Genomic DNA, 25,985 nt, shown 5'->3' on the forward strand with positions numbered 1-25,985 from the left:
TTTCTGAGACAGTCCTGTATATATATATATAAAATAGGACACGTTCCTCCAATACAGCGCCAGAAAACTAATTTAACCCCTGTGCATCATGAGGGACTGCCTGGCTGCGTCAATTCATTTTGGCATGAGCTTGACTTTTTTTAAGTATGTGGGGGTGGGGGCATTCTTACCTAGAAGACAATTTTAGTAAGTTTCAAAGTAAAATGGATTTGATGCATTTTAAAGCAAAATTCAGAGGCCAGATATATGAACAACTTAGTGCTCCTGTTTCAGCAGTGCTGGAATGGAACCAAGTATTGTACTTAAGGGACACATGCTGTGTCCCTCTCACCCCCAGTCTTTGCAAAGGCTGGACAAAAAAAAAGGGACGAATCCGGGATCCAAAAAGAAAACAAGCCTGTGATTAGTATGACCACAGGGAGCCGCTGATGAATTTGAGATGATTCTCCAAGATCCTGACTAAAAGTGGCCATGCCAAAGAGCAGACTGGAGTGATGCCGAAACACTGTACGTACGTTACGCACGTGCACACAAACACACAATGGATGACTTTAAATGCGATGGTCAAGAATTCTGTGATTCCAAAAAACAGGACGACGATATCCACACGTACACACTATTAAGCAAATCAATCACATACTGGCACTGATGACGACCTGACTACAAAAATACCAGAGATGACTGACCAGAGAATCATATTTACCTTCAAATATATCAAGTGGCTGCCTAATAGGACTAATGTCAGTCCGTTTCATAGGCCCAATCGGGCTTCTCCATGTGGTTCAGAGCAGGCAACACACACACAACTTCTTCTTCTTCTTCTTCTTCTTCGACTGCTGCCATTTGGGCTTTCAGTGCACAGTTCCAGCATGGCTCGATTTTCAGTTGTGTTGAGGAGGAAAAATGAAAATAAAAACTATGCGGGAGCTGGTACCAATAAAACACAGTTTCCCCATTAAAGTCCATAAGCCTTTTCTAGAATCAGATTCAACTGATTCCGACATTGTAGAAACACCCAAACGCGGTACTACAGACCTTCTGAGTAGTGACGGACTTTCACACCTGTGATCCGTCTTGTGCTCTCAGGAACTGCAGCAGCTGGGAGGTTGTTTGCGTAGGAAGCAGGAGGGGAAAGGATCAAAAGGCCGTCTCCTCAACCGTGTGCCCCCTCAGCTGGCATAAGGGCAGGGCCACCCTCGCTTCCAGGTCCTCATCCTCTGTCTGTGCTCGGTCGCTCTCCAGCTCTTTGTCCTCGGTGACCGTGTCCTCTTTGCAGAGGGCTGCTCCGTTGCCGTCCTTCTTGGCCATCTGATAAGGCTGCGCGTCGATTTCTTTGGACTGGACAACAAGGGGTTTGTTATTATCTGTTGCAGTTGAAAGCTCTCGTCGTTTGTTTTTTTACACAAAATAAACAAGGAGGAAACATGCATGGAAGAGTGTAAATAGGAGGTTACCTTCTGAGGGGTGGACAGAGGAGTGACGCAGCAGAGCTTCTCCTTGTAGCGCTCGGGCAGGAAGAAGAGCAGCGTGCCCATGACCGGAAACACTGTGCCGGGTGTCAGGTCCTTCTCCTTCATGGGTCCTAACATGTTGACATATACGTGAGCGGGGCAGCGTTGATGAGGTGTTATTTCATTTGAGTGAAAGCTACCCGGCAGGCGCATGTGCTGAAATCTTGGCAAAGTTTTGATACCAAAATTGAATGGTTGTTGTTTTTTAAGAGGAGAAAACACACAACTAATATGTGGCAGACTCCTTTCCCAATGCCAGTAGCCTTTCATTTGTTCGAAAACCGAGAAACTTAGAGAAAATGTAAATATGCTTTTTCTTAACAAAACTTTATTTCAGTCAAAGTTGACACTTTTATTTGTAAAAGTAAATTTTTACTCATTACTGCATTTAGATGTGCGATAAAAATACAGAATATCGTTTTTTTTCTGTATATCTGCTACTTTTTCACAACACCGAGTTGGGAACTTGTGAACCGGTTTCTGTCAAATCTAAATGAAGTGTGTTTTACAATGATCGGTACATGATCTTTTCACATACACTGATCTTTTAGCATCTAACTCTGTTATTAAAAGGTATAACATCAGAGATTGGGAGCATTCCATTTGTGTCAATATATCGAGGGCGAGCCAGCATGGTTAACCGGCGCTAATTGTAATGGCAGAGCTCAGAGTGTTTACCTGAGAGGGAACAGGAGGATTGAGCTACACTTCAGTAACAACACGGTCAAACCAGATAACATCATCAGCCGTAACCGGAAGAGCAGCGGCCGTGAGCTAACCAGTGGGCCACGACCACATGCACTACAAGCAACACCTCCGATAACAACGTTCAGAAGGAGAACGACTTCCTTCTCAGCTCAGGTTGACATTACTCCTCTATATCTTTACATGGTTAATAGTTGTTTTCTGCTTCATTAATGCTCTGAATATTTGCTCTGTTGTGCGTTTATTTTGACACAAACCAAATCTGGTAACGTTTTGGATTAATTTTGTTATGTCTCAGTCAAGATGATCAGCGAGTTAAAATTACTGTTGTCTGACTAGAGTATAGTGGGTTATAATAATTTTATCAATCTGTTGATTTGACATATATACACATATTTTTACTTATTTGTTTCAAGGACTGAATGCAGATTGTCACCTTCCCCAATTAAGGGGAAAGTTAGATGTTAGTGGGCTTTTTTTATTGGGCGGTAGGAGGGGCTTCTGAGCGTGTACCTGTTAGCAGGCTGACTATCAGTCCCACCACCACCACAGTGGTGGAGTTGTGAGCACTGTACCACATGTAGGACAACGAATAGAGCGCCTCCACACCCGATGGCCTAAAGGAAAGGGGGAGACAAAGTGGTGAAACCTTCAGGGAAGAAACCTTCAGGAGAGCAATTGAGGAGGATCCCTCTCCCCAGATGGGCAGAAGCAATTGATGTCATGTGTACAGATGAACAGGGGACCTCCCTGGGGACCATTACGGGATTATTCATCTGCTGTCGGTCTGCAGAAGTTCAGTGAAATTCTGTGAGGTCAATTCTTTGGTTTTCATGGGTTACCTTAGCTTGGCTTTGGTGGCGGTGACCAGTGTCGTCACGGCGGCGGTGGTCATGTTGCCAAACAGAGGCAGGTCCGTGGCATTGAGTGCTGGCAAGGAATCGGGCATGCGCATCACAAAGCTCCCAATGCCAATCCAGAAGGCCATAGCGAGGCCCGCTACTAACCCGACCACTGCACCCTGAGGAGGACAGGTGCAGAGGTTCGAACCTCAACACAAACAGTGTGGCCAAAATAAAATCAAGAATAAATAAAAGTGTTCAAAAAGGACTTACAGTCGAGTTTGCCCAGGGAAAGAACATTCCCAGACAAAAGAGGCCCAGCAGAGGACCACCTACCATCCCGAAGATGCTGAAGGCTGCCTGAAGGCACAAAGCAGAGGCGATTTTTAAATTATTTTTTTAAAAACTCAGAGCATGTCTATGCATGTTTACCTGCAGCACCGATCCCATTTTCGAGGCGATGTAGGCCATAGCCAGACACACCAAGCCGTAGACAAAAGCTGTGGAGAAGAAATGGGGCTCAGTTGATTCTTAAAGTCAACCTTGTTTTTTTAGAGACTATGAAGAACTGCTCTTGTACACAATTAAATCCAAAACACATTGGCTGTGTACATTTAAATGGCCGTGTGCTGACAGTAAAAAAGAAAGGAGAGTTGTTTCGTTGAATGTGTTTACATTCCTCCTGCTGCAAATAAAAGCAATAACTACAGGAATGCACTATTTTGTAAAGTGTTTTCTTGTGTGGCATGTGATGCATTATGAATTAATTATCCTTAAACATAGATTTGATGTACCGCCCACCATTTCTTTGAGGAAGAACACAATTTAAAGCAGCCGTCTTACCAAGGCCCTTAGATAGCAGCGTAGCTTTAGCCTCGGTCATGTTTGGAAAATAAGGTTTTATCAGGTCCTCCATGGTTACGGTTGCAAGGGAGTTAAAAGCGGATGAGATGGTGCTGGAGGGAGAAAAACAGATGGGATTGAAGGCTCATCCATACGAGAAGAATAGCGCATGAAGACAGCAGTGATCAGGAACTTTCTCAAAGTTTAGAAACTGGAGGACTCGTTGAATTGGCTTCATTCAACAGTGGAGGATCCTTTCATTCCAGATCTGTCCTCTTACCTGAGAGCGCCGCTGAAGAGGCAGGCCACAAACAGTCCAGCGAGCCCGGGCAGATCCTTGAAGACGTCCATCACAAAATACAGCACCATCTGCAAAAAGCAGCTAAATATTAGCAAACACCACCAGAGCAAAGAAAGAAAAGAAAAGTCTCTACATACATACTACTATGAAGGAATCATGAAGAAGAATTAATGTTAACCTGGTCATTAGTTTTGACGTAGCCCTTGTCAAGAGGGCTGTCCTCTCCGTAGCGAGCAAACATGACCAGACCCATCAGGCAACCTAAACACAGGACAATCTGCTGGCATGGGAAAACTACGTAGCAGGACCTGGAAGGATATCAGAGGTGAGGGCCAACGTTCACGGTCAACGGTGGAGACAAGAGCACCGACATCATAAAAAAGGAATAAATGAAAAGGAAAGTAAGTGAATATATCAAATAAGTATCTCTAGCAAGTGTGACGTGTGTGTGTGTGTGTGTGTATGTATTTGTCAAGACTTTGACGGCACTCACATGACGGCCTCCTTTTCCGTACGAGCGCTGAGGTATCTCTGGACCTGGGCCTGGTTGACCCCATACAGAGCCAACATCAGGAAGACTCCTCCCACACCCAGAGTCCAGAAGGTGTGGCGCTCCAGAGGGTCGGGGTTCAGGCTGCACGGGTAAAGGGGAAATGGAGTATGATCAGCCCCTCCCTTTATGTGTCGCAATCTTTCATAGGTAATGAGGAAAGCTTAACCCCGTGACTCACTCTAGTCCAGAAATGCGGCTGCCATTAACTGCTTTCCTCCACACCTCTGCCATGCCCCCCGCCTGATTGGCCCCCACCACGATGACCGCCAGCTGTCCCGCGAACATCACCACCGTTTGGAAGACATCGGTCCAGATCACCGCCTTCAGACCCCCCTGGGAGAGAGGAGCAGTGGATTCACTTTAAATTCTATCATAATCAATGGTGAAAGGTTGACCATAGTGAGCGGCTTGACATACTGACAACAAATGTGACATCTAAGATCCTAGAATGACCAGAGGTGAGGCTAGAAATAATATATATATATCGACATCAGAGAAACATCCTGAGTACTATTAAGTTATACCAGGGGTCGGCAACCTTTCCTATCCAAAGAGCCATTTGGCCTTATTTTCCACCAAATAAAATGTGTCCGGAGCCACAAAAGCTATTTGATAGCATAAGTGTTATCTATATATACATATATACTAGTGCTGTGAAAAATAACGCGTTAACTCAGTTAATTCAATTACAGGTTTAACTAGTTATTTATTTTTAACGCATTTAACGCATGCGCAGAATGAGCTTCCAATCTGTCTGTTGTTGGTCGTCGGGACGAAAAAAAAGTCACTTGCAAAATGAGCTTCCAATACACCACTTCAATCTGAACTCTGTCCGCTCTCATGCAGACGGTCGTGCTGTTCATCGGTAATGATCCTTCCGCAGGTTCACCTACGGAAACCTTGTTACGACTTTTACTTCCTGTAGATCAGGGGTCTCAACACGTCGATCGCGACCTGCCAGTCGATCGCGGCGTAGTGTTGGTAGATCGCATGACATTAAAAAGATTGGCCCGCCCCCTGACATGTTCTCTATAGCACGTCTTTGTTCTTTTATTAAACTAAACGTCTGTTGTTGATCGTATCTCCACAGCAGCATGTCATTTCTGTCTCTTCGCGTTGCGTTAACACTTATCGATCTCCGTCTCGCGCGCCACAGAGCTCCGTGCGCACGCATCGGGACCGAGCAAAAAAAGTCACTTGTCGATCTGTCCACCTTTAGATTGTATCATGGTGGAGTTAATGGTTGACAAACAAGAGAAAAATGCTCTGTTTAAACGTTCCATATGGAAGAAAACTGCTAAATAACTGCTGAGTTGCAGCACCATTGTATAGAAGAATGTATAAATGTATATATCTGTCTTTTGTCATAAATCTCTATGTTCTCACAAAATATACCGAGAATATCGGTAATATGTGATTAATCCACAAAAACCTGTGATTAATCCGATTAAAAATTGTAATCGTTTCACAGCCCTAATATATACATATATATATATATACATATATATATATACACACGTATATATATATATACATACATATATATGTATATACACACATATATATATATATACATACATATATATATGATATATACCTTTATTCGTCCCACAGTGGGGAAATTTCAAAAATCACAGCAGCGGTGCACATCAGAGCATTAATAAAAATAATTATAAAACACAAAACTAAATACTATATATATATATATATATACATATACATACATATATATATATATATATATATACACACACACATACAAAAACTATAGTTTGTTATATTTAAGAAATTATATAACCAGAATTGCTTTTTTACCATGAACAAAACCAAACTTCTATGAAGAGTAGAAAGAAAAATACACCGGTCAAATAATCAGACAACTATGTAGGTCATGTTTCGTGCTAGTTCTGAAAGAGTCTTTCAACATTACATGTTCGATAATTTCTGTCACATATATAGCAGACAGCATCGTTGGCAGTTAAAGACAAATGAATACCCCTACTCCTAACCCCCCCCCAGTTATACAAATGTTGGAGTTTAATGGACTCACCAGAGCAGTATACAGAGTGCACACCAACCCCATGGCCAGCACTGCCCCCCATAGGTCAAAACCTGTCACTGCAAAAGAGTTATAGAGTAGTAGCATTACAAAACACTGCTCGCCGGTTACTCAATCATCGTGGCGACCTGTGGGCAACCGTTTGCAGAAAATAAGGTGTGATAATCCTCTGGTGAAAAATGAATGAATAAATCTTACCTGCATTGAGTGCCAAACATGGGGCGTACAGGACCACCCCCATGTAAATGACCTGCAGAAGAGGACAAATCACAAATGTATCAGATTAGATCTGCTTCACTGTGAAACAACCCGTGGCTTTTTCTCTCTTTTTTTTGCGTTTAGAGAAGGTTTGGTTGGACTCATCCAACTGACTTTGAGATAAGTTAAATAATATGAACGCATTTTTGTAAAATAAATGTAAAAGATGCTAAATAAAAATTCCCTTTTTTCCCCTGTGAAAGTTATTTTTTTAGAGTTCTTTGTGATTGTGTACCTTAGACAGGGATGCCTTATGTGTACATATTGTAAAGCCCTCTGAGGCAAATTTGTAATTTGTGATTTTGGGCAATACAAAATTAACTGAATTGTACCGATTTCACTTGACAATTAATGACATTAAAAGACTACTTTGAGTTCTCCTTACTTTTAGCCATCACTGTGCTGTTTTGACAGAGGTGCATGACTGCAGTGAAAGAAATGAGGCCAAGGTGAGTCAAATGTGACAGGAGGTTTAAAATAACAACAGAAAATGTAACAGTGTTAGGGTTCAGAGGGTTTATCTTTTGTTATACTAGATGTCATCTGCTGATGAAGAGGCAAAGTAGCCTTTTGGGGAATGTGCACTTATTATCTTTGAGACTAACAATTTATGAGAAGACTGAACGCTGTTATGGCTTTTGTTTGATAAAACAACACTTTACGAGGGTCATAGTGACATCTCCAGGGCCAAGGTTTTACTCAGGCCGTCATATAATCAGCCAATGAACGCGTTCTCAGATAGGACGATAAGAAGGAAATTACTTTCTCCTTTTGGCTTGTTGCCTTTCTTAACTCACTGTTTTACAAGCTCATCTGCTTACTTTAGCTGCCAGCTTGCTGAACTCAATGGGAAGTGGCTACGAAGTGATTGTATAAAATGTTCTGTCAGATGAGTCATGTCTGTATCTATTTAGGTGGTCGATTCATCAAAAGGGGCACCGATCAGATCCCCGATTCCTGCAAGTGCTGGCATAGGATGGTGCAGGCAATACGACAAAGAAAGTATGACGCAAAAATAGATACCATCTGAAAGATGAAGGTCACTGTCCCACATATGCGGACCGTCTTGTTGAAGCGCAGCTCCAGATACTGGGAGAAACAAACACAAAAAAACAAGACTGATTAGAATATAATCTCAGAGTCATTGCGCTAAAGGTTTTTAAACGGTCAGTGTCGCGGATACTTATTTTCGGGCTCGGAGCTGCCAATTCAGACCCATATTGTCAAAGTCTACAGTTTCCTTTAAATTAAATCAGTTGCACAAAACACGTCTCCTCATCAAGATGTCAGGTCAGGTTTTCTCCTCATCTTGGTCTCATACTTAAAAGAATTAAAACCCTTTAGCAAACCACAGTAAGGATAAAACACCGAAGGTACCTCTGGCTTCATCTCAACTGCAACATGGCGGCGTACCGAGTCATTCACCAAGTGACAAAATGCCCTTCATCGTCTGCTTAACACCGCAGAAGGTTCCCACCAAAATGAGGAGGCTGCGGTGGCTGCATGCTTTACTTTAATGTTGCCGCATGGACCTCGTCACCAAACCTTTTCATTGCCATTTGTAATTTTTCTCCCACATGCATTGATTTCTTTTTGCACTTATTTGAGAATCCCATTTCCTTTTTTATATTTTACATTCTATTGCGCAACTTTTTTATGGATGTAGAATCTTTTTTAAAGCCATAAGAGTTTTCCCGAAATATGGAAACCGTGGCCTTAAGTAAGAGGGAATCAAACCTTCCATGTCACACTTAAGAAAACTTGGGGTGTTGTGGTCATTCTCGACACGTGTACCCAGTGGTGTATAGTAACGAAGTAGAAGTACTTTGTTACTTTACTTAAGTCGTTTTTTTGGGTATCTGTACTTTATTTTATTACTTATATTTCTGTTTACTTTTACTTTTACTTCACTACATTTTGCAATGAAAACTTGTACTTTTACTCCGATACATTTCCCCTGAAACGGTATCGTTACTCGTTACTACGGAAAAAAATAATCATAAGAAACATCGGGGACTGTTGTGGAACACACCGCAGCGCACCTGAACGCAACACGAACACCAGGTTGGGGATCAGTGGTCCTTGCCGCGTGTTTTCTCTTCCCAGTGATGCCCAGGATGCGAGTGAGCGAGCGGCTACAGATACGACTCATTTCATGTGGAGCAGCAATGGAAGCTCCTCGAACAACCACGGGGACCAAGATCAACGTCCGTGGCCATATTTGGGCGAACTCTTTTCTTTTGTCGGAGTGAAAGTTTCTTCCTCCCGGATGAAGTGCCTCTTATGCCGACCGAAAGCTACGGAGATACTGGCCTTCAACAACTCACTATCCAACCTCAGGAAACACATTGAGGTAAATTAAGATTAATCCCATGAGCCGCAACGTTAATATTTAGTCATCATAAACCTGTTACGATATCTAGCAGTGTTGCCCTCAGGATTGTAGTAAGTTATATCTTTGGCAGGAGGGGGGGAGACAGGTGTCTGATTGTCCTACGCATGTTGTATGTTAGGCTACCGTTCGCTAGCTATCGTCAATTAAATGAGACAATTAGCGTGAGTGTAGTAGACGGATCTCTAGCGAGTTAATGAGCTGAAGAAGTGTTGACAGTTGTGAGAATTTGTTGATTTGAGTCGTCTTAGCTATAATATAATGCTAATCATTCCAGCATTATTATAATTATTTGTATTAATATTATAAGAGTGACGGTCCAGTAATGGCGACGATATTGATTTGGGACTGTTGTTGTGTTTAACTACAGAGATACAAGTACATATTCACAAATCAGCTCTGGATGCACGGACAGCGCATGAAACTAAATGTATAAACTTCAAATTAAAACAAACTATTTTGTACAAAACTTTAGGTTGGGGTCATGACATGTTAGGAAGTGTTATTAATTCTATCATGTCTATAATACTCTCACTTTATTTCAGGAATGGACTACATCAAGCAGCACATGGAAGAACCCTCCCTGCAGCTACGTGATGCCACCAGGTCCAGTTCATCTGATGAAGAGGACTTCTTCTTCATCATCTCAAGCGCATGACAGCAACAAACAGCTGGATGGAGACGTGACCTGTTCAGCAGATCGTTGACTTGCTGAAATGCTTCCCAACTGTGTGCTGCTGTCTGTGAAGCTAGACACACTCTACCTGCACCAGGGCCTGTGAAGCTAGACACACTCTACCTGCATCAGGGCCTGTGAAGCTAGACACACACTACCTGCATCATCAGGGCCTGTGCACGGCTCTTCAGCATCGCAGGACTCGTCTTCAGTCCAAGAAGAGCGACACTGACATCTGTCCATTTTGAAAATCAACTTCTTTTGAAGATGAACAAGACATTTGTTCACTTTAAAGTGATGATTCTGGTTGTTACTTTTGGTTCTGCTTTTTTCTGTGTTAATCGTGTTTTTATATTTTAGTAATTTCATAGTATTCATATATTGCTAAGTTCATCCGAGCTCATACTCCTTGTTCATGGCGGCCACAGCACCCAAACAAATAAACTTCATAATTCTAAAAATTCTGACCCTTTGTTTTTTTTATTAACAGCATTTACTTTTACTTTCAATACTTAAGTACATTTAATATCAGAAAATTACTTTTGATACTTTAATACTTTTACTCAAGTAGTATTCTCATAGGTGACTTTTACTTTTACTTGAGTAATTTTCCAGTCAAGTATCTTTACTTTTACTCAAGTATGACTTTTGGGTACTTTATACACCACTGCGTGTACCTCGTAGGCGCTGGACAGCCGCAGACGGTAGAGAATTGGTATGAACACATGAGCCGGGATGAGCAGGCCCAAAAAGTAGGAGCAGCCCAGGAACCAGTACTGAGTCCCAAAGGTGTACACCTCGGAGGGAGCGCCCAGGATGGCCACGGCTGACTGGAAGGTGGCCAGTAGGGACAGAGACACAGGCAGGCAGCTCATGGAGCGATCCGCCATCAGGAACTCCTAAAAACAAACACAATGTTCGTCAAAATTTTTTTTTTTTTAAAGAACAAAAAAAACACAGAGGAAAAAGTAAGGGTTAGGGTATTGTCAGAAAAGAGATGAAAGAAAAATACTTCCTCCCGTCTGCAGTCTACCTGTGTTGTGCGCTGGCGCCCACCAGAGAAGGCGTAAAAGAGGCCGATGCCGGCTGAGGCCACCAACAGCAAGGTAAAGATGACATAGTCCGCCGTGGTGAAGTGCATGCGGACTACGTCCCCCATGATGACAGAGGATGTGGTGGGGAAGGGGGAGGGAGAGGGGAGGCTGTTTGAAGCACGGCCTCTGGGGCTGATCACGTCGTCAGAGAGAGCCCTCACCCAAAGAGCTGGAGGGAGAACAACAAGGGAGGAGGCGTGATGCGCCATAAGTTCAAACACACCAGAACAACAAGTTTCCATTCAGCCTCTAACTTATTTATATGTGCTCAGATGTTATTATTACTGAACCAGTATGAATCCTATTATTGAATTTAAAAACATTGTTTTGATTTTTTGTACACAAAAATCAATGCAAAGTAAATTTCATTTATGTTGTGTAACATCACAAATTTCCCTTTGAGGGTGTTGCAACCTGTGCAGCATACGACAACCTCTTTCCTTTGACCCTTTGTTTAGATAATGTTGTTTTTTGGTGAGAAACTTAAATAAATTCAGTTGTTTGATGGGGATGTTTTCACAGCATTATAATATATATTAGAGAGGGATTATGATGTGTTTAATTTACCAACACTAGCTCTTAGCAGCAAACTACTAATGGCAACATGTTATGAATAAAAATTAGGGCTGTCAATAGATTAAAAAAAATTAACTAACTAATCGCACATTTTGAAATTCATTAATCGCGATTAAAAGTTTTTTCTTCTTCTAAAGACTACATTTTATAAACTAGAACGGGCACTCGGTAGAGCGCATACCTTCGGATATTACAAGATTGGGCATTGAATTATGAACATTTGGGCATTAGTTGCATGCCAATTGGATATAAATTCTATGGTAAAAAGAAGATTTTTACCTTTTTCATGACCTTGACTGACCTTTGACCCGATCGATCCCAAAATCTAATCAAATGGTCCCCGGATAATAACCAATCATCCCACTAAATTTCATGCGATTCAGTTTAATACTTTTTGACTTAAGCGAATAACACGCACACACACAAATACACGGCGATCAAAACATTACCTTCCGCATTTTCAATGCGAAGGTAATGAACGAGTAATCACTTTTAGACACTCGTTTTATTGTAATTTTTTTTAAAGCCAAAACTTCCCACAGAGCTGTGTTTTCAAAGAGGCTCCTACCTATAAAGTGCCAGTGAGGTATTTAATATTGTGTATGATAAATTGTTTCTTCAGTGAAACATCCAGATTAGTAAAAAAAAAAGTGAATTTGAGACACCATTGGTACTGTCATCTTTAACATTAAACAACACACACAACAGCAGAACAAGTGGCCTTGGTAAACTGAACTGACATTCAAATATGTCATGTTAAGTGAACCCTCTGGAGTCTGGGGTCATTTTCACGATTTTACAAAAAAATGTAAATTCACCTTATAAAGGCTTTTGCATATGACACATACTCATGTGTTGAACATCAAAAATTCCAGAACAATCTCAGCTCTCTATATAATAAGGAACAATTGTCCTCAGGTACAAGTGGAAAGAGAAAATATGGCCCTAAAGCTGAAAATTGAAGTTCAATTTTTAAAAATTCTCCATATCTCTTTTGAAAACATACCTTTACTTTATTCAATTGGATTCAATCTATCTATTTTCATTGCACAGAGTACAGGTACACATGCAACGAAATGTGTTCTCTGCATTTAACCCATCCTTAGTTATTAAGGAGCAGTGGGCTGCAGTGATGCGCCCGGGAAGCAACTGGGGGTTCAGTGCCTTGCTCAAGGACACTTCGACTTGCAACTAATGGGGAGAGCGGGGATCGAACCCACAACCTTGCGGTTGCAGGACGGCCCTCTTACCCCACTGAGCTACAGCCGCCTCTTTACTCATGTGGACGAACTGTTTTGGTGTTTGACCATTACATTTATTTTTTTTCAAATAAATATGTATTGTACATAAAAATAAAAATAAAATTCTACATAACATACATGTTGAGAAATAGAAAACAACTATTGACACAGACTATTTACAATATGTCTTCACTATAATAACATCATGTCATCGTGTCATGCTGATGGTCCTCCGGGGCACGAGACCTCTTTGCTGGCCGGGCAGGTAGAGCTGCAGGTAGAGCTGCAGGTGGGGCTGCAGGCGCTGGTGAATCTTCTCTGTAAAATACAATATTAGTCAGCAACGCGCACACGTACCGGACACCGTGACGGGACACATAACGGACACCGTGACGGGACACGTAACGGACACTGTGACGGGACACGTAATGGACACTGTGACGGGACACGTAAAGTTTAGTAAAGACACTTACCCGGTTCCAAGTGGATCTCTTCTGCGTGTTCCTCCTCGTGGCTCTGCAGCTCCTCCGCGGAGGCTCCGCGCTGCTCGCCAAAATCACTGCAGCTGCTTCCTTGTTGTGAAGTCCGTTCGCGCCATGTTTTCTGGCTTCTCTGACTGACAGATTGCGAATGAGCCTCACCTGTGTGGTGGGTAGGTCCTTTGTGATTTATTGAGTGTTCATTGGTTGTTTTTTTCGCAAAACGTTGACAGACAAACGGATTGACAAATCATGGTGAAAGTTTCCTGTGACGAGTACTTTCCGCGCCGCGTCACCCGACACGTCCACATCCCTATTTTTCTCTGTGAATCTCGGAGGAGCAGACGGAAGGAAGGAGGCGGAAGAGGAAACCCTACTGATTAATCCAATAGTTTAAACTTATTTCTGCTCCGTATATTCGCGGAGAAATAATTGCTTTAAAAACGGAAACAGTGTCAAACTGCACTGCCGCGTGCGTCGACCTAAGAGGAGTGCAAAAACTTCAACGCACACCGGAAGTAAACAAAGTTGCGTTAATTGCGTTAAAATATTTTAGTGCGTTAATCGCGGCCAAAATAATCGCATAGATTAACGCTGACAGCCCTAATAAAAATACACTCTTATTTTAAACTATTTAAATGGTGATTATTTTATGCGAAAGACTATAACAAAATAAAAGGATGACACTTATAGTTCGGACAATTTATGCTGACTTTGGGGGAGTAGTGAAACTAATTATTGCCTGGAGCTTTGCTGCTATAAAAAACAAACAACAAAAACAATCTGTATTGGCAACAAAAAGTGAAATTGGGACGTCACTAAAAGTAATAAAAAAAAGAAGGCAAAGTACTGACTGTAACTACTGACTCTACGCTGCTGCTGCCCGACACACTGGCCACTCAGACTTGAGGCTCACCGGAGTCGAGTCACAACCTCCAATCACGATCACTGCAGAGGTAGAGTAGAACACAAATATTCACCACACAGCACAAATGCAGGGCCTGTTGCAATATTGTTACACATGCAAAACCTTTTTTTTATAAAAACTTGGTTTCTCCTCTTTTGGGTGTATATCATTTCAACCAAAACAAAACCCAATCCCTCGATATGTTTTGACAAGAGAGGCATAACAGTGTCATGGGGAGGGATATGTTTTCCAGAACCTGAGTGTGCTCATCTGAGGATATGCCAGTACACACCATGTGCCTTGTTGTGCTGCAGTCTCCTCCACTACTGAGTGAGTTGAGGGCAACTTTATCTCTGCACTGCCTCCGAGCACAGCTGTTAGAAAAATAAATAAAAGTCCCTAGCTGGAATTGTTGCACAATTGTGTTGGTCAGAATGCCATCTCTGTGGTAGCCAAATAATCCTTGACAGGGATTTGCACGATGTTCATCGTTATTGGTCCGATAATTAGCTGCCATGTTCAACATATTTACGTCGCTACTTTGGCTGTGATGCAGCCGCCTTCTGTTCATTTGTAGTCACCAACCTGGCCATATCTGATAGACTATGAAATGTAACCACTTAATGAGCCTCCCCTGTGTGGTGGGTAGGTCCTTTGTGATTTATTGAGTGTTCATTGGTTGTTTTTGAAGGCTAGTGTGCCCGATTGGGCAAAAACAACAAAAGCTGCTATGGTGAGCGAGTGGACAATTCAATGGTGAAACAGAGCAGCTAATATTGATATATTATAGTGGTATGTACTATTGGTAGTGAGAGCTACCGAGTGTTTAAGCACTGTATCTGTCTGCTCCGCAGACAGAACAAAGTCTTGTATCACAAATTAATCAGAGCGGATCACATTTTCCCAGCTCGAGCTGGGTGTAAACACCGGTCTGCATATTTTATTTACACACTTTATAAAGAGTAAACTGACAACAAGAGTGTTTTGTCAATTATTTATTGAAGTTAGTATATTGAACAGGCACCTCTGTCTCACGCACCTCTGTCTCACGCACGCAAACAAAACAAGTTAATTAAAAAAAAGTTAATCTCGAACACCAGACATTATAGAAACATACGCGTACGAAGATAAATGAAGCACCATTTGAATTGAATTCAATTCAGTTTATTTGTATAGCCCAATTTCACAAATTACAAATTTGTCTCGGAGTGCTTTACAATCTGTACACATAGACATCCCTGCCCCAAAACCTCACATCGGATCAGGAAAAACTCCCAAATAACCCTTCAGGGGAAAAAAAAGGGAAGAAACCTTCAGGAGAGCAACAGAGGAGGATCCCTCTCCAGGATGGACAGGTGCAATAGATGTAATGTGTACAGAAGGACAGATTTAGAGTTTAAATACATTCAATGAATGTGACAGAGTGTATGAATAGTTCATAGTCGGCATATTCCACGATGGAGACCTCCACGATCCATCAGGCAGATGGCGGTAGAGAGGCGGAGTGGGCGGAGTCTCAACAGGACAGTGGCGTAGTCAGGAGCAGGAATTCCACGACCCAGACCTCGATGATCCATCAGGCAGATAGGATCTATGTCATCTCATAGGGTCCGATGACCCCATGAGACGTGAAGTCAAAAGGACTCCGGGGAGAAAGCAGAGTTAGTAACGTGTGATTGAGAGATGAACATTCATCCTTAAGGAGAGAAAAAAGAGGAGATAGGTACTCAGTGCATCCTAAAATGTCCCCCGGCAGTTATAAGCCTAAAGCAGCATATCAAGGGGCTGGACCAGGGCAAACCTGATTCAGCCCTAACTATAAGCTCTGTCAAAGAGGAAAGTCTAAAGTCTACTCTTAAATGAGGTGACTGTCTGCCTCCCGGACTGAAATTGGAAGCTGGTTCCATAAAAGAGGAGCTTGATAACTAAAGGCTCTGGCTCCCATTCTACTTTTTAAGACTCTAGGAACTACAAGTAGTCCCGCATTTAGTGAGCGTAGCTCTCTAGTGGGGCAATATGGTACTACAAGCTCCTTAAGATATGATGGTGCATCACCAATCAAGGCTTTGTAGGTTAAGAGAAGAATTTTAAAAGTGATTCTTGATTTTATGGGTAGCCAGTGCAGAGCAGCTAGTGCAGGAGTGATGTGATCTCTTTTCTTAGTTTTAGTGAGAATACGAGCTGCAGCATTCTGGTCATCAAGTCTAATGTGAGATTACAAGCTACACGCTCCTCAAAAATCCGTGGCTTTCCGTGCTGACAGCCCAGTGGGATGTTTCCCGCTTTTTGATCAAGCACCGGCCGAGACGAATGACCAGGGTTTTTCCTGCATAGAGAAAATTTGGGTGCGCGCCTAAGCGATGGAAAAAAAACAAAAAAACAACTGTGTTCATCACGTGCATATCAGCGAATATGTTCTCAATAGTATGTTTCAAGTAGGCTACAGCCGAACCCTCGTTCTGTTTTGATTAATAGTAATCGAGTTGATAAGCGTGTCTTCTTGTCTGATCAATACACAACTGTGAGGTGCGCGAATGGACAGAGCGGCCAGCTGCTGATCACTCACACAACAGCCCAACGTGCACGAATACACCTGGACTATTGTCAATAGGGATGCACCGATCTGATCGGCGCCGATCCATATCGGCCGATATTCTTATTATCGGTTTTGATCTGCGTTCTCAAACGGCCGATCAAACTTGGCCGATCAGATGACATAACATCTGCGGGAACTATCAGAGACGTTTCAATTGCAGCGCATCGCAACGGAGACGATGCGCCCGGCGAGGGCCGGCAGAGGTCAGAGGTCAACGAGGGGATCCTCACGCACCGAGCGGCGTCCCCGTCCCCCGAGTTGAATCACTGGGTCAACTCAGCCGACACTCACATGTCTGAGCCCCTATAGACTGATGTTCACGGTAAAGAAAATGATTTCCTCAAGCATTGCCTCCATTATTTATGGAAAAAATAATAATTTGGGGGAGCACCGAAGACCCATTTTGACCCAGGAAAAGCCCTGATGACCCTTTAAATCCCAACACTCATCCTCATCATTACGACTAATCTACCACAGTGCATGACAGGTTGGGAACAGAACCAACTGCCAGTGAAATCCGGTTGAGTAAAAAGACAACCTTCGCGTGGCTGTTTCAACAGAGGCAGCTAATGATTAGATTTATGGAACCAGCTTCCACCGGCAGTCCGGGTGGCAGACACAGTCACCTCATTTAAGAGTAGACTCAAGACTTTCCTCTTTAACAGAGCTTATAGTTAGGGCTGAATCAGGTTCACCTGGTGCAGCCCCTAGATATGCTGCCCTATGAGACGTCATAGATCGCATCTGCCTGATGGATTATGGAGGTCTGGATCGTGGAATATGCCTACTACCAACTATGCCATAGCCCTGTTGGGCTCTGCCCATTCCTCCTCTCTACCTCCATCTGTCGGATGGATCGTGGAGGTCTTGATCCTGGAATATGCCTCCTACCAACTATTCATACACTGTCATATTCATTGATTGTGTTGTTAGTACTGTGTTTTAATTTGTGTATAATGATTCCTTCTGTACACATGGCATCTATTACACCTGTCCATCCTGGAGAGGGGTCCTCCTCTGTTGCTCTCCTGAAGGTTTCTTCCCCTTTTTCCCCGTGAAGGGTTGTTTGGGAGTTTTTCCTGATCCGATGTGAGGTTCTGGGACAGGGATGTCTATATTTACAGATTGTAAAGCACTCTGAGACAAATTTGTGAAAATGGGCTATACAAATAAACTGAATTGAAAATTTAATTGAATAACGTTTAAGCCAGGAAGAACACTCAATGCGTCACTTTGCACAAGACTTTGCTTCTGCTAGGAGTTACGGGATCAGAGCAATCTGCCCATTTTTTGCAAATCACTTCTGGTTGGATGCCATTTTAAAAAACGGCAGCAACAATGTGAAAAAACAATGCTTTAAAAACATGAGAAGTTACTTAAGGGCCCTTTGATCAAAATCCTCTTCAAGCTTAAAACCAGAAGCCCACTGGCTTCGTGATGGAATCATGGAGGTACCTGCAAATCCATCCTTGACAACCATTGACTGTCCTTTCTCACAGTCAAACATAAGAGCAGGTCCGCCCAACTGACCTTTACAGTCCTAAATGGGTCAAACTTACAATGCTGACCGCCTCTGGAAAACTCCACCGAACCAAGTTAGCTACGTGGTGTGAAAAAACACCTGGAGCTCTTGATTATCCTCTCCGTGTATGTGGGGTGCAGTGGCAAAATCTGTTGTTCTTCCTCGCCCTAGTGACGTACTCGGTACGAGGAAGACCGAAAGAGTACTACTCTCGGAAACCTTCCTTGTTCATGTCGCTCGCGTTTCACTTTTTACAACAGCTATATCACAAAATATGCAGAGGCAGTTACGGACCAGGATTAGTCGATGGGGACCTTCCAGAATCCGAGCTGCCGAGAGCAAACATAGACTGAACACGTAACCCCACACTGGCCACAGGCCACTGAAATGGATTGGCTGCAAAGGGCAGTACTTATGAATATACAAAACAAAAAACTAAAACATATTTGCTTCTCCCTGATTTAGCCGAGGCCCTATTTCACAATGACAGTGTCTTTTCACCATACAAGTGCCTTGTGTTAAATCACTCACATCCAATAATATCACAACGCCCTGGTCCCAGGATTCAACCGATGTGGAGGTTTCCACATCTGTTGAATCCCACCACCCCGCTCACCCAGTCGGTACATGTAAAGTCCTTTTGCGTGTATGCGCGTGTGTGTGTGAAGCACTCCCTGGCTGTGTCTACTACCGCGCACTTGAGCACTTCGAGCACTGACTTTCAGTGTTCGAAGTGCGCCACTGAAAAAACCAGCAGAATTCAGTGCACTGAAAGTACCCGGATGGTGCACTGCAAACGGGCAAAAAATGTAGTGTAAAACGATGGACACTACTCGCCCTAAGCGGCCGCCATCTTGGCTACGTACCGGAAGAGGAGGAGCCCTTTCGCCAGCTTTTCATTTTATTTCTAAAACAATGGCGGACAGCACAAGCGGTAGACAACGTAGCTACAGACCGTAAATGTAAGTATCAGCGGTTATTACACATTACAATGTACTACTAACATGCCATTCTCAGATTAGTGAGCATACCTAGGTAGCATTAGATGCCATTGGATCTGCATGGCAGTTATGATAAGCTAACTGGGTAATCCACCACCCGGCCAGTCCGACGAAGGTGCACTTTTATCGGACACTTTTCGCCTGACGAGCGGGGGCAGGTCGGCTCCAGGCGCTTGCTCCAGCGGCAAGTCCGACGACAGATAGCTATGTCAGTCATCGGACAGTGTTAAACAACGGCTGTTCTGTTAACCAATCGAAATAGCAATTTTAATAATGGATTAACAATGGATATGCTCAGTTTAATAACGGGTTAACATGACACCGCGAGCGTTTGCACACACGCCGCCCGATAATTAATACCGTTACGATAGCTATCTAAGCTTGTCCTTCTAGAAATAATTGTAGCTTTCAATCATCGTGTGTTGTTTTGTAATGTCGTGTATGTATGTATTAATTTAAATGTAATCGTGGTCTGGGACTGTTTCCTGCCCCAGAGACGTTTCCTGGAGGTGCTGGTGCTGGTCCTCTGCTGCCCTCCCGACATCTGCATCTGGCTCCAATGACCTCTGGCACCTCACATCCACCTCCAGGGCCTTTAAGAAGATGGACCGCCATCGCGTCTTCAGTATCCCGAAGGACCTCTCCACAACACACCTCGCCTTTGACAGGCAGCGGTTGTAGCTTGGAGGTGGTTGCAGACAGGCTGCCTGAACGGGGTCATGAGGCAGATGGGTTGGGACAGGCAGGGGTAGCCACCATCCCCAAGGATACAGTATCCTGGTGGAGGCTATGACTGCTCATAGAAGATGGGGCTGTTATTCAGGACCCTGGCATCATGCACTGAGCCCGGGGCCTGTCGAAGGCCCTGGCCACCACCCGATAGGAGGTGGCGCTGGCAAGCCAAAAAATAAAAACTTGACAGGAGATCTCGGGGCCCCAACCGTGGTCAGTCAGTGCCCAGCACAGCCATGAGGGCGTTGAATGACTCTCGGGTGAGCCTGAAGTCCACCCTCATGTCACTGTGGCCATCACAATACAACGCCAGCAGTGGCATTGCAACATTGATACGGCAGCGCCGCCTGGGACTGGGTGGCTGCTGTAGAGTGTGGGGAGGGGAGGGGAAGGGAAGATTATATTAATATGCAAGTCCCCTTGGGGATTAATAAAGTATATATCTATCTATCTATCATTTTATCAATAAAATGTTGCCATTGAGGTTTTGTAGTCTTTTATTGCGTTTTCTGATTTATATTAGAATTGATGCATGTTTGTAACAACAAATTAATATGCCTGTGTGTTCAATTGCTAATTGATTCCTGTATCAGGGTGAACTTCACTACAACAGAGATGTGTATAAAAGTACAGTCAGTCAAAGTAGGCCTATTACTGTGTGAATTCAAGCAGATGATGCCTATCATTTCAGTGGATAATTCTTAAAACTAATTGGAATCTAGGGACAAACATGTACAGATTTGTCATGTTTTATTTCCATATGGTGTGTATGTGGATTGCAAAGAAGAAGGCTACTTCTGACAAAGATAATTGAGAATTTAGCAAACCTAGTGAGGAGAATTTAATTGCAACTACTACATGAAGCTATGCTGTGAAGGTAAGGCAAAATCACACAATTAAATTTACATATACCATCTCGACTTCAGCCAGAAGGCGGAGGCTCCTGCCGCGATTGTGGAGGTATCGCAGTTTCCACATGGGGTGGAGAAAGGTAAACAAGGGGCAACAAGAGGGCAAGAAGTGCATTCATTTTGTCAGTTTAAGGGTTAGGGGATCGCAAGCAGATTTGCATACGTCACTCCCGGCTTAATTTCGCGGGTGCCGTGAACAGATTTGCGTCCGTCACTTCCGCCAAGTGGTTAACGGTTAAGTGTTCCATTTGAGACAGCACTTCATCAGCGACGCAGTACACTGCAATGCAGTGCACTGAATTGCAGTGTACTGCATTGCAGTGTACTTCGTTAAGTGCGCGGTAGTAGACACAGCCCCTGTGTTTTGGACCAGGCTGCGTATTATGTGGTGGTGTCACAAGTGTCGCAAATCACACAAGGAGGTCAGAGAGGCTGTGGTTGCCAGGCAACACAGGGACAATGGTTGCACGTTGCTACATGAGGTAGTGCGTTTTGAGTCGATGGCAGCGGTGCTTTTACCCTTACGCCCCCAGTCTAGTGTGTAAATGGTGGAAAATCCAGAGACATGCTATTTGATATGGAGGAGAGGGAACAGGTAGAGCATGGGAAGGTTTGCAGCTGCACAGGACACTGAATGACACCAGGGCTTTTTTTGTATGCTTATCAAGGTTGTTCAAAGCAGACGGTCCATTTTCAATCCCAGCAGAGGCTCTCTCTTCAATGCACTGTTTGTGAGCACTAAATGGGAATTAAAAGGTGGCTAACTAAAGAATTATTATCAGTCGTCTTCTCTTTACAGGAAGATACAGAAACCAGACTCATTTTGCATCAGGGTGCCTTTCTATAAAGCAAGCATGTATCTCAATTCAAGGTTGAACAAGGTCGTTTTATCTGCGGTGGCACCAAGCGTCCGTTACTCTTTATCCTTAAAGTCATCATAAAAGATACGGATTGAATTTACTTCCAATAGAGCATTAAAGGTCACCAGTTTGCTTGTCAGTTTCTTTTTGGAGCATGGAGCAGGCTCACTGTTGCTCCTTGAAGGCCAGTATAATAACAACAATAATAAAACTAATAAATTTTATTTGTATAGTGCTTTAATAAAAAGGTACTCAGGCACTTAACTATACTACTTAACACACCTATGGGATGGCGTTCTGTCCTCCAGCCCCAGAGGGCAGCTAAAAACAAAACAAAAAGAAACACCCTACAAGGTTAGTACCCTGTAAATATCCTCTTCTTGCAAATATTTCTCCTTGCGGTTAGTATTTCATTATTTATTTCATTGACTATTTAAAACTATTATTAAAATACTCAGTCAGGCCTTGGCCTCTAACTTCGAGTTTAGAGTCCTAATGGTTTAGTGCAGGGGCCCTTTTCCTCCAGGGATTACAAACATTCTTCTCATCTGAAAGTTTAAACAGATCAAAGCAAAATAATTTTTTTTAACGTAGGCCTGTTTTATCTGCAAGGTCAGGTGGACGAGACAGTCCCAAACAAGATTTTTCTATAATAGGCAATCAAAGACATTTTTTAAACCATTTTTACAAACCAGTGAAATGTCAAGGACAAGATTTGGGTATTGAATGTCTTCTGGGTTCCATTTGTAGTCCAAGTAATATTGATCAATCACGTTCAAGCAGGCTTTGGTTAAATACATTCCGTGTGGAGAGCAAAAAAGGCAAACTGCATTGGCAAAATGTGGCAAAAAATATTGCTCCATTACCCCCTACCCCCCACAGAGACTTATCAATCAACAGACCGATAGCTGATGGGTTCCCGAGATTGGTGAAGTTACAATGCACACCAAAAGAATTTTAGCAAGAAACTAAAAAATAAAATAAACCAACATTGATTTACTACCCACTACATACATTTGTGTGCACGCTACATACTCACACATGGGTCCGGGTGGTCTCATTTGAGTAATCATACCATTTGGTACCCCTCCCTGGCTTGCTGCGTGAGGTGACGAGCCGAGACGCATCGCCTCCGCTTCACGGCGCAGCAACGATCGAGTGGTGCCAACAAAGGAAACCCTAAATTGCCCCCACTGATTAACGCGCCATCATCAGTTCTAAAAAGATATGCCACTGAAGGCTGATGACACAGAGCAGAAACAGTGACGTGGCACACTGCGTTATTCTTGTGACAACTGTTAAAGCATATCTAAAAAGGATAAGTATGTGCAAAAATAGCTCACTGCAGTTTTTGACTAGTAACAAAAAAACAAATTGTTGCCCTGCGAAAACTGCTGACCTGTCCAGGGTCTACCTTTCTCCGGTTGTTTGTACTCATAAACCTCCCATATCAGATATCAGGACAAATACTTGACCCGATTGTTTGACCCCCAATCTACTCACAGATTGTGGGTCAAATCTATGGCAGCCTAACCACTTCAGCTTTAAGTTGGAGAGAGACAGAGAGGCAACCGTACCGGGCAGTGGCTCTATGCTGCATACTGCCTTGTATTACGGACTGGAAAACGGGTCTCAGTTCACGAATGGGAAGAAGCCATCACTTGGAATAAAAAAGACTAACTCATTTGAGATTAGGTCCTCCTCCCCAAACAATCACTGCAAATGAGAAAACTTTACAAAACTCTTATCCAACTCTCATTTCCAAGACTGAACTATGGCAAGGAAATGTGGCCGTACCGTAAAGTCAAACACGTGGAGGGTGGCGTTTAATTGATGTTCTGACCCACCAAAAGAAACAAATATGGTGACTTCAGTTTTCAATGTGCTCCATGAACTGACAAGCAGCCGGTGTGGAATGGGTAGAAATAGGTCGTAGACTTTCCAGTGCCTTCTCTCCATAAACAGTGGCAGTGTCCTTGCTTATTACACTGATGCCAAAAAAACAGATACTCAAGGGACATCTCAACCAATCAGAGCTCTATTTTGGAAATGACTAGTAAACGTATTGTAAACAAAGCAGCCTTTTATTATTTATTTTCGATGGTGAGCATATACAATGTATTTAAATAACTAACCAACAGGGAAAGAAAGGTCATTAATATTAATTTAGCAAAAATAAAGAAAAGCAAAATGTGTCGTGTAGTGTTTGCATCTCATTTTTGTATTTCATAGACAAATTGAAAATGATCTATTACACAATTTAAGTTTTCCGCGTGTGACCTTGTCAATGAGGCTCATCCTCCTTCTCTGATGGGTTCACGCTCAAACAGGTTCATTCAAACCCGGAGATAAATATTGGCTTTACACTTCACGCGCAGCGTAACCAAAGTGGGCCAACGCTTTAGCGCCGACAGCGTTCACGAAGGAAAAGCCCTCTGACGCGAAATGTACCGACACATAAATAGCGTACGACGTTACTTTAAGGGCATATATTCGTATTCTCACCTCGGCGTCGACGTAAGAGACATACCTACTTGGTTAATTAATCTCCACCCGCTCCGACATGTCATTCATTTCAGCCGCGCGAGCTAGCACTATAGTAAAACCGCGTTTGCTACCATTGCTGCGGAGCAGCTAGGTGCATCTCACGTAACGAGACGCCACGCCGACTGTTTTGTGCCAACCGTATCGCCGTTTCAAGCAGAGAAGCAGCAGCACACCGAGACGGTTGTTATTTAACGTGATTCGACTGTGCGCCCACATGGTCTTATTGCCCAATCCCAAACTTTCTTCTACCGCTGCGTGCGCCGGCTTGAGAGACTACCCAGCATTATCAGAACCTTCAGTGACAACGGCTGGCACCAAACGCATTTGAATCCCATTCACGTGAACGTTGTTTGTATGAAGTAACGGGGCTTACCTTGGAGACCGCTCGACGCTCGTCAAAACCACTGAAGCTGCGGTGCATTGCACTGCTCGCGAGGGGCAGGCAGTGGCGGACCGCCCATTCTCCTTGACACACGATTGGATGTTGCCTTCAGTACTTCTCGTAAAATACATACTCACACTGGCCACAGTAAACCGACAAGTGTTTGACAGTTGTGTAAAACTATGCTGTACGTGCAGCGAAACGTTGCAACTATAACCACTGTTTAACACACAGACAAGGAAGGAGTTTGAATAAATTCACTACTGACGAAACGTATTACGTAACTGTTAGAACGTGAGAAAAGGGGAATCACGTGTCACTAATACGTTTATCAACAACCATTGCCATTATTTGACACTGCCTCAATGCGCTGTGTGCTTTCAGCTTGTTCACAACATTCCCCGAAAACTGAGGAGTCGGGAACTCACAGATTTTTGGGAAGGCAGCATAACTCGTGCTACGACAGCAGTCTGCTTTGTCCTAATTATTGGGAGCAAAATACCACACAATTTAATGCACAGGCAGCCGTGTTGCCCGTCGACATTTGGTTCCGTACATGTTGTGAAACAGGATGACGTCCCTCTCGCTGGATTTTGTCTATGGCTGTGCTAGGGAGCAGGTCAAACCGTCATCACAATAATTAATCACCATGCAATTGTCACAGATTGATTTTGTTGTTTATCGATTTAGTTGACAATATGCGTCACTCGACCTACATGACCCCAATAAAGTCTTTTTTCCCTCTTCATACCAGTCCTTCCCAAACGTCTTTGATTGGAAAGTGAGCTCACTTTCACATCCGCTCCCCTCCGCACATGCTCTCATCGGGTTGAGGGGAAACAGGTCGGTGACATCTATTAAGCGTCCAAATCCTCCATTTCTCCCAGTGCGCACTTGGTGAAAGCGCAGCTGCATTGATTGCTTCTCTTCTCTCCCTCTCCTAAATCTGGTGACGCACGTGTCTCAGTGAATTAATAGCAACACCAGCGTAACACTA

The 25,985-nt window shown here is 43.3% G+C and overlaps 1 protein-coding gene across 2 annotated transcripts; it reads right to left on the bottom strand.

The window, feature by feature from the left end:
- On the bottom strand, positions 1 to 25,985 carry slc5a6a (solute carrier family 5 member 6a). 2 transcript variants are annotated; one of them, XM_056427768.1, is made up of 18 exons: positions 24,980 to 25,985; positions 14,385 to 14,478; positions 11,174 to 11,403; positions 10,818 to 11,039; positions 8,096 to 8,161; positions 7,013 to 7,064; positions 6,806 to 6,873; positions 4,934 to 5,088; positions 4,696 to 4,836; positions 4,381 to 4,510; positions 4,182 to 4,270; positions 3,902 to 4,014; positions 3,491 to 3,558; positions 3,332 to 3,418; positions 3,059 to 3,237; positions 2,730 to 2,833; positions 1,455 to 1,582; positions 1 to 1,338 (listed from the first exon to the last, which is right to left on the bottom strand). In XM_056427768.1, exons 3-18 carry the CDS (start codon positions 11,297 to 11,299, stop codon positions 1,138 to 1,140), a joined length of 1,929 nt encoding a protein of 642 aa, XP_056283743.1. In that variant the 5' UTR covers positions 11,300 to 11,403; positions 14,385 to 14,478; positions 24,980 to 25,985; the 3' UTR covers positions 1 to 1,137. The 2 variants fall into 2 exon arrangements, with proteins under 2 accessions (XP_056283743.1, XP_056283744.1); XM_056427769.1 differs by lacking the exon at positions 14,385 to 14,478.

This window comes from Pseudoliparis swirei, chromosome 12, assembly GCF_029220125.1.
Source record: "Pseudoliparis swirei isolate HS2019 ecotype Mariana Trench chromosome 12, NWPU_hadal_v1, whole genome shotgun sequence".
Taxonomy (NCBI): domain Eukaryota; kingdom Metazoa; phylum Chordata; class Actinopteri; order Perciformes; family Liparidae; genus Pseudoliparis; species Pseudoliparis swirei.